The sequence below is a fragment of the Schistosoma haematobium genome, chromosome 6 (genome assembly GCF_000699445.3).
Source record: "Schistosoma haematobium chromosome 6, whole genome shotgun sequence".
In the NCBI taxonomy this organism is placed as follows: domain Eukaryota; kingdom Metazoa; phylum Platyhelminthes; class Trematoda; order Strigeidida; family Schistosomatidae; genus Schistosoma; species Schistosoma haematobium.
The window spans coordinates 21,485,692-21,493,623 of NC_067201.1; the positions used below are offsets into that span (position 1 = coordinate 21,485,692).

Here is a 7,932-nt window from a genome sequence, read left to right on the forward strand (position 1 = left end):
TATCACATACTGATTTCAGTTGGGTTGCCATTGGAAACCAGGGAGTATCGCACAGTTGTTTCGTCCTAGTATGAGACCCCTCATCGGTCCCCATACACGACACCGCTATAGATAGAGCACAAGACTTTTGGATTACGTAGATATTTCTTAAAAATTAGAGCCGCTATTTCGGCATCCCATGGTACAACCTCAACTTTAATCAACTCGCGATGTAACTCAGCGATCATCCAACGACACTGGTGACAACCGTCATATTCCCGACATGCCTGTACACCACCAGACATGAAAGAACGTTAGTTCTAGAAGTATTGGTGGATGTACACTCGGTCTGATCAAGATTCACTTGTTAGAGTTTTCAGGTGACGTGATTAAAACTCGATGACCATAGTACAGATGGACACAAATTCTGGCATGACATGGAACCAAAAGAAAATACGCAGCGCACAAATGAAGTGAAACTAATTCTGACACTAACAATCCTTCGGAGATAATGATAATCGAATACCAAGCGTCATCGAACACCCTAAGCTAAGAGTGGGTAGGTTTCACAAACATAAACTAGAACTTTTCTCACAGACCCATCGTAAATCCGACCGTTTTTACAACAAGAACTGAAGAGCCAGTTTCTGACTGGTCCAATGTATCAAGAACTACGTCACTGATGAAGAGTTTAGGATATAACATATATCCAACGCAATCTAGTTATCGATGGTTTTCTAACTGAGGTCCAGAATGCAATGAAAGTATTAACTGAATAAAATAACCACCAATAAAACTGATAAAAACTATTTAACTTACCGAAGCATTAAATTCATTAGCTGTATACCTTCACCTTTTAAAAATCTATCTTTATTCTCAGGCAACATTAGTGAACTACAAAGACAATCGAATAAATTAAGCATTAATTCAATTTCTTCTTGACTTCCAGGATCATGTCGTTTATAAACAGATAATTGTTGCAACAATATATCAATACCGTCTACTTCACCTAATTGACGACGATTAGCTTCATCCATTTGTAATAAGATTGATAATAGCTCACTAACGTATAATTTATTTTTGTCAAATACTGGACGTTTTTGTAAACGTCGTAAAAGCCATGCAAATAAACCTTGATTTGCCATTGTCACATTCATATCTGGACGAATTTCTAGTAAACTTTCAACAATTCCTATCAATGAATTTAGAAATAAAGTGAGAGAAAAGTTTACAGTGGATTAAAAAGAAAACAAAGTTGTTGGTAAAAAAACAAAACCTGAGTAAACAATCATCAGAATTGGATATTTGCATAGATTGTGTAATTTGAAAAAATAGTTTACATCATGGACTAACTTTACTTTTAACCAGTCAATCATAATCAGTATGAGGACCTGTCACAGCTACCATACCATATCTATAAAATAAGATCAAATTATCAAGATGGATAGCAATGAAGCGATTGTAGTAATATTATCAGTGACAGTGGAGAAAATAAGAAATAGAGAATAAGATTCGAGAAAAAAATTGCGGAATAAACAGTTTAAAATAAATTTTGAACTCGGGGGTAGGAAAAGATTGAATGCATCTACGACAATGCGATTTTGAACCATATCACTCAGCATTTCCAACCACTGATCGAAGTTACCACGTGGATCCTAGCCAAGTAGTCTGTACGTACTAATGTGGCTCGGGCTAACAATCAATGATGCTATGTATTGATTTGGCAGCCCCTAACTTTCAACTTACTCCCAAACACCAGCAAATATCGCGCACCCAGGTAGGTAGTAACTGAGTGCACGTTCTACATGTTTCAACTAACTCCATTAGTGAAGACTCACTAAGTCATCAACCGAATTATTATCATTACTTAGTAAAAAGTTGTTTCGATACATGTTAGGTGGTGAACTAACAATCTGTCGACCCAGGCTTCGGCGATAATAAGCTGGTTGCTAACCATCACTTCTGGGTGAAGAAATGTTTATTCTTATATCTTAAACCATTTATGACTAATATAAATCTCTTTACAATGACTTCACTCTGCATAGGAATTTACTTGCATGTCACTTTCCTGTATTTATTTCGGGGAGAGTCAGTTTATATATTCCCTATGCATATTTTTATATTATACTAAGTTTCTATTAGGCTCATTAACTGTTGAGAAATATTTTCCTATTCATAAATTACAGTTAATTAACTATGAAGCTGTTATTCAGCTTTGTACTACAAATTTTCCAAGTTATGTATTTATTGAGACTTAGTATTTATGGTGTGCTGTGATTTCACACCACATGTGCTTAAACATGAGAGTTTCTGGGTTTGGACGACATATAATAATAATAACTATTATTATCATTATTATTATTATAGAGAATACAAAATGTTTGATTGGCTCCTTTAATGGTACATTTGCATGTACGATCAGTGGTTCAGTGTATGTAGTATCTGTGTAAGCAGAATTACTTTTATTTACGCAGCTGGGGAGCACAAATACCTGGGCTTGAGAAATGTAAACTATTAGATCTAAATGTGACGTGGTGGCTGCGAGGCCTGTAGGTCATGGACTCGATTCCTGATAAGGTCACAGGTGATCACTTCTGATGCGGAGTTTCATGCTAAGATGAAGCAAGCTTTCAGTGCTCCGTGCTGAAGCTAATGTTAGTATACATGATGTGCACTAAAAACCATTTAAATAGAATATTTAGGGGATATCCTGTCTCATACACTGGACCAATCAAACAAATAGCTTCCATTTTTGAGGGATTGGTTTCCCAAGGGATATATATATATGAATCCGTACACGTACAGTCGGGTCGGTTTCGTCAACAAACTTTCTCAGTTTCAGTTTTTTGCTCGAGTAGCCGGTTGGGCTGATATAGGCAGACTAGGTATCAGTATCAACTCTTGGACACATGGCGTCACAACACTGTTAGTTACAGACAGAATGAATGACAGGTGTATACGAAGCATTACTCATGTATTTTGGGACCACGGAGCAAGCAATGTCTGGTTTAAGAAGAGTACTAGGCAAAGGTGAGAAATCAAATGATGAGGTAGTAAATCGTCAACCAAGGTGTTTGGAACATGTGTTACGTATTCCCAACCACCGCCTACCTCGACGGGCTATGTTTAGTGGTGTAGGAGTAGGTTGGAAGAAAGTTAGGGGCAGTCAAACCAAAACATGGAACGAGTCCATGAATCCACTGACAACTGAACCTAGCCGTGTCAATAGGCGTAGACTACCTGGTTGGGGCCCTCGTAACTATCGCAACCAATGTTGAAAGACTTTGAATGACATGGCTCAAAACTATTTGCAATGGCATAGGTGCATCCGTTCTTTGTCTTCCATCAAATTCTGAGATTCTAAATTCCTCATAACTCTTTTTTTGTTTTCTTTCACTAATTTATATTTCCTTGTCGGATCGTATCTTCAATGCTTTATCTCCCCCATTACCAATCATACTGTTACTACCTCTACTATTCTGAGATTCGGCCTGACAATTTTATCTTTGTACTAATGGGACATAGTAACTCGAACCTATTTACATGCGTACGAGGTTGTACGCTGTAACTGACTGACTGAGTGATTTTAATTTAACCAATACCAATAACCAATCTAACAAGTTAAACTCACCAAGTGTTTTATGCACACCGTCAGCTTCATCTTTCTTCGTCTCATCTAAACGTGAAATATTCTGTATAAGTGATTGTATCAATTGTCCAGAAAACAAAACTTCTAAAAATTGATTAACTTTGTCTAATCCAGCTTCTTGTAAACAACTAGATTCAAGTAATTCATGCAACAAATCAATAACAGATAAACTAATATCTGTATTTTCATGAGCCAATAAACCTAATAATAGTGATATGGGACGTGTTTGTTCTGCTAAGATTGGGTATAATTCTGGATTGGCTGCAAGCACCTAAAACATACGTTAAAACAATAAATCGATTTTTGGGGAAATAAAAACTAATGTCGGCTATTAAATTTTTTTAAGTAAATCTGTCCGGACAAACGTTAATAATTTATGTGGACTCCAACTAACTCACTATAGCAACATGTCCGTCGTCCTATGTTCGAACATTATCCGACCTGGTTGAGCAATGGACAGTTAAAGACGATCAAGAGATGTATTCCTATTCACTTTATTACCATAGAATATCAAATAATTGAATAAAACTTTTCAAATTATTCACCGTATTTTATATAACATACTGAGTACTTTGTATTTTTCTTTAGAACACCATCAAAGCAATTAAAATCCGCATCTACTAACTGGACCTTTGTGTCCAAAAAAATTTGTACAACCCATTTCTCTGCTTCGGTCATTGATTTAAGCTGAACCAGTGCGGAGTGAAAAGGAATTTTTATTAACTTCTTTCTCTAACTGCTCTTCATCTTTATGTTCCTATAAAATGTTATCTCTCCCTTAGTCACATTATCTACTGAGTCGGTGTATTACAAAACTGTAACTAAACATTCGCTGAATTTTTTAGTCTGTCTTTTTATAATTACTATTGTAAATAATATACATATCAGTGGAAATCGTTCAAAAGATTTATTTCTTTATCCTATTAGCCTTTTTATCAAATTTATGAATGGGAGTTTTAACTCAATCGACAAGGCACAAAAATTCACTGATCGATAAGTAGGCACTTGTGATTAGTAGCACAGTTAGAGGGAATGGTAACATGTGAGTCAACAAAAACGAATTGAGAAAAAATGGAAGTAATGAAAAAGTAAATGGAAGAGGATTTGTACTATTACGATCAATTTATAATCATCATAATTGTATGAAGAAAGTTAAACATGAACACAGTTTTGTTTAAATTGTGCAGATCAGTAAGTAGTTATGAACTCTGAAAGAAGTGGCTAGAGGACTTGTTATACATGATAAAATAATATCGACTAATACATCCATTAATAAATAAAAACAGAAGTAGGTTGACAGAAGGCTGTGTTCAGTCTACCATGTGTAATCAACCTATAAAGTCTCTGAGTTATCTACGAGGTATGTACTTTATTTATTTAAACAAACATTGACACTAAAATATACATGCTGAACAAACTTTGTGTAGGGGTTCGGATACTCCCCAGATGCCCAAACTGAAACACATGGTTTTCTAAGGGGGCCGCTCGTCGAGTCTTTGACTCAGATCTAATCCATAAGGCAGTGGGGGAACGTTAGGAGATAAGGTTCCGTGGTAGCTGGTGGCCAAGAACAGGTTCATACGCCATTTTTCGTCAAGATTATGGAGCCCATGTACACCGTTCATTTGGGATCAGGGTTTTCTAACTCCGCTAGATGGATACTTCGTACCCACCAAAGCTATTTAAGCGCTGGACGTTTGCTTTTCGTCCACTTGAGTTCGTAAACAGCATGGCCACCGCGAGACGTCATGTAGAGACTGACTAGTAAACAATGGATAAACTGTTACGAAATCCTGGAAACTAGGGAGAACAATAATTTAAAACTCAAAAGATGTTGTTAGTCTGAATGAATGACTGATATTACGACAAAATAAGAAAGCTCACAAGTGAACCAACTGTCATATAACCCAATTATATCAGACATAATCAATAACAACTTATTAGATATGTGCACATATATTTTAACGCTCTTGAATAAAAATGATCAATGTAAACAGAGAATATGGCACCTGGAAGTTGGCCATAACTACGCTTTCCTTAATTATGAACTGCATAACATCAATGATAGAAAAACATAATTTTCAATATTTAACTCGTATAAAACTCCCCATAGTAGTTAAAAATCAGGTTTTTATTACTAAGAACCGCCATAAACACTACAGGATACTAACTTGCATCTCCTCTAGTGTTTCTTGTAGTTCCAATTCTGATTGCATAAAACGCTTAGGTTGGTCAGGGAACTTAGTTCGAGCTTCCTGGTTGCTTAGGGCACGTTTTTCAAGAAGAACGGTAAGTCGACGGACAGTAGTCTCAGTCACTTCATTTGCTCCAACAGTAGTAGGCCCATTGTTTGTTTCCGAATCCCACGAATCCGGTGCATTGAAAGGACGTGAAAAATCTGAAATACAAAAAAAACACTCATAAGAAAAACATTTGTTTAATTGGAGATGGAATACAAGTAACTTGATAGATAAGTTCGTTTGACATTAATTCGCACTTCTTACTACTGCTAAGTTATCAGTAAGAATCGGAATTGTTACTGGTTGTTATAAATACACCTTGAGTGGGAATAATACCAAATTCGAACAGTAGGTTAACAACCTTTTTTTCTAAATTCAGTTTGGTTGATACGACCTCATCGTCTGTCCGACAATACGCTAGGGACGTTTTTACCGTATTGAAATTCCTTTGATGGAATAACACATTAAGGAAATGAGGAACAAACGACCACTGCGATTCTTTGTAACGGTCAAATAATTGTCGCCTGAGCTTGAAGTTCCTCCTTAAGTAACCATCAGTGAAACTTAAATCACTTCAGAAAAGCGTAGTCGCTGAAGAGTGATTTCATGAAGACCTTACTACATTATACGTAATGCGTCATTTTAAGCTCCGTAGACAAGCAGGATATTCAAATCACAAGTCAGTTGACGGGCAGTATAAGTGCCAATGTCACATTTTTGGTGCTACCAAAACTTAAGGTGAGTCTGAAAGGCGGACAGCAGCTTGCGTCCACTCTCATACTTCATGGTGGTGCCATATATATATATATATATATATATATATATATATATATATATAGTTTTCACTAATGGACGAAGCAGCAAGCTACTTTCTGAATTCGCCACACTTGTTTAGCCATAAAAACACAAGTTAATAAAATTTTGTATTAATTGTGGGTTTTAAATAAGGAAACTACCTTCGAGATCACCAACATCGGATGAAGTGTCAGAAAACGCGGATATGTGATCAGCGCTGACCTTAGGCCGTTTTGCATCTGCTTCAAGTTGAAGAGATGGTGGAGGAGGAGGTTTCAAAGACCGCTTTAACTGAGGGCTTGGTGACTGAATAAATATATAATGTAAGCAGTAAGGTCTACCGCAAACGACAAAACATCTCGGACGTCCATCCGCTTAGGTTAAATCGCTAACCATTTCAAGGTCCAAATTCAATACTCAATTCCTCAACGACTAGATAGCATAAAACAAATGATTTCTCTACAATCTCTTCCGGCTATTTAGACACAGTCAAAATACGGCCATGGACTTGAGGCTTAAAAATCTGTTAAATAAAATAGCAGACAATTTAGTCTATGCGATTTAAGACTTGTAAACGAGATGACTTTACCTCTAATGCTAAATAAACCGCCCAAATAAATAATTTTATTAGTCTTCGGAACCTATCCTGAACATACTATTTTTGCTGAACAAAGCCGTGGTTGAAGGTTCTCGATCAAGTAACCGCCATACATATATATATATGCTTCTCTACTCATCAACCATTTTCCTTATAAACTTTTAAGCCTCTTCGTTTTCAAATTTTAGTTTGACGGGCCTTTGTATCCTCGGCTAAGGTGTTATAGACAACAGCTTTGCTAAGTGTTTAATATCAGAGGCTTCATCCTACCCTTATTTTAATGCTTTAAAAGTCTGAGACAACATATATAGAATGGGCTACAAGTAATATTACATGGAGTAACTATACCCATCTTATCCTTCTACACAAAACAGCTACCACATTTATTGCTCCGGAGCTGACTGAATTGGGAGTTTTCCTGAATCCGATGTCCTGTTTATTTACTCCTTGAAGTAGGGAAACTTGCTGAATTAGTTTAGTCATAAATGGAGCTTCAAATATGTCTTAACAACGGTATTAGGTAACTCAGAGGTCACTTTATCCACAGTTCTGGAGAGAAACCATAGGACATAGCAGCCTTCGGAAAACTGGTTTGGAAGTCAACTAGCGAACCTCAAGAAGGCTTTTTATTACCAAACGACTGGTGATTATATCTTTCAGGGAGTTAAAGC

At 36.5% G+C, this 7,932-nt stretch overlaps 1 protein-coding gene across 1 annotated transcript in view; it reads right to left on the reverse strand.

Moving 5' to 3' along the window:
• Window positions 1-7,067, reverse strand: part of CTNNBL1_2 (Beta-catenin-like protein 1) — a 29,704-nt gene extending 22,637 nt beyond the window's left edge. Inside the window, exons 1-5 of the mRNA XM_051217116.1 lie at window positions 7,005-7,067; window positions 6,825-6,969; window positions 5,800-6,026; window positions 3,611-3,899; window positions 799-1,171 (exon numbers count right to left, since the gene is read on the reverse strand). Coding sequence (XP_051065750.1) covers window positions 799-1,171; window positions 3,611-3,899; window positions 5,800-6,026; window positions 6,825-6,969; window positions 7,005-7,034 — 1,064 coding nt within the window. The 5' untranslated portion in view covers window positions 7,035-7,067. The remainder of the gene's footprint in view (window positions 1-798; window positions 1,172-3,610; window positions 3,900-5,799; window positions 6,027-6,824; window positions 6,970-7,004) is intronic.
• Window positions 7,068-7,932: the final 865 nt, after the last annotated feature.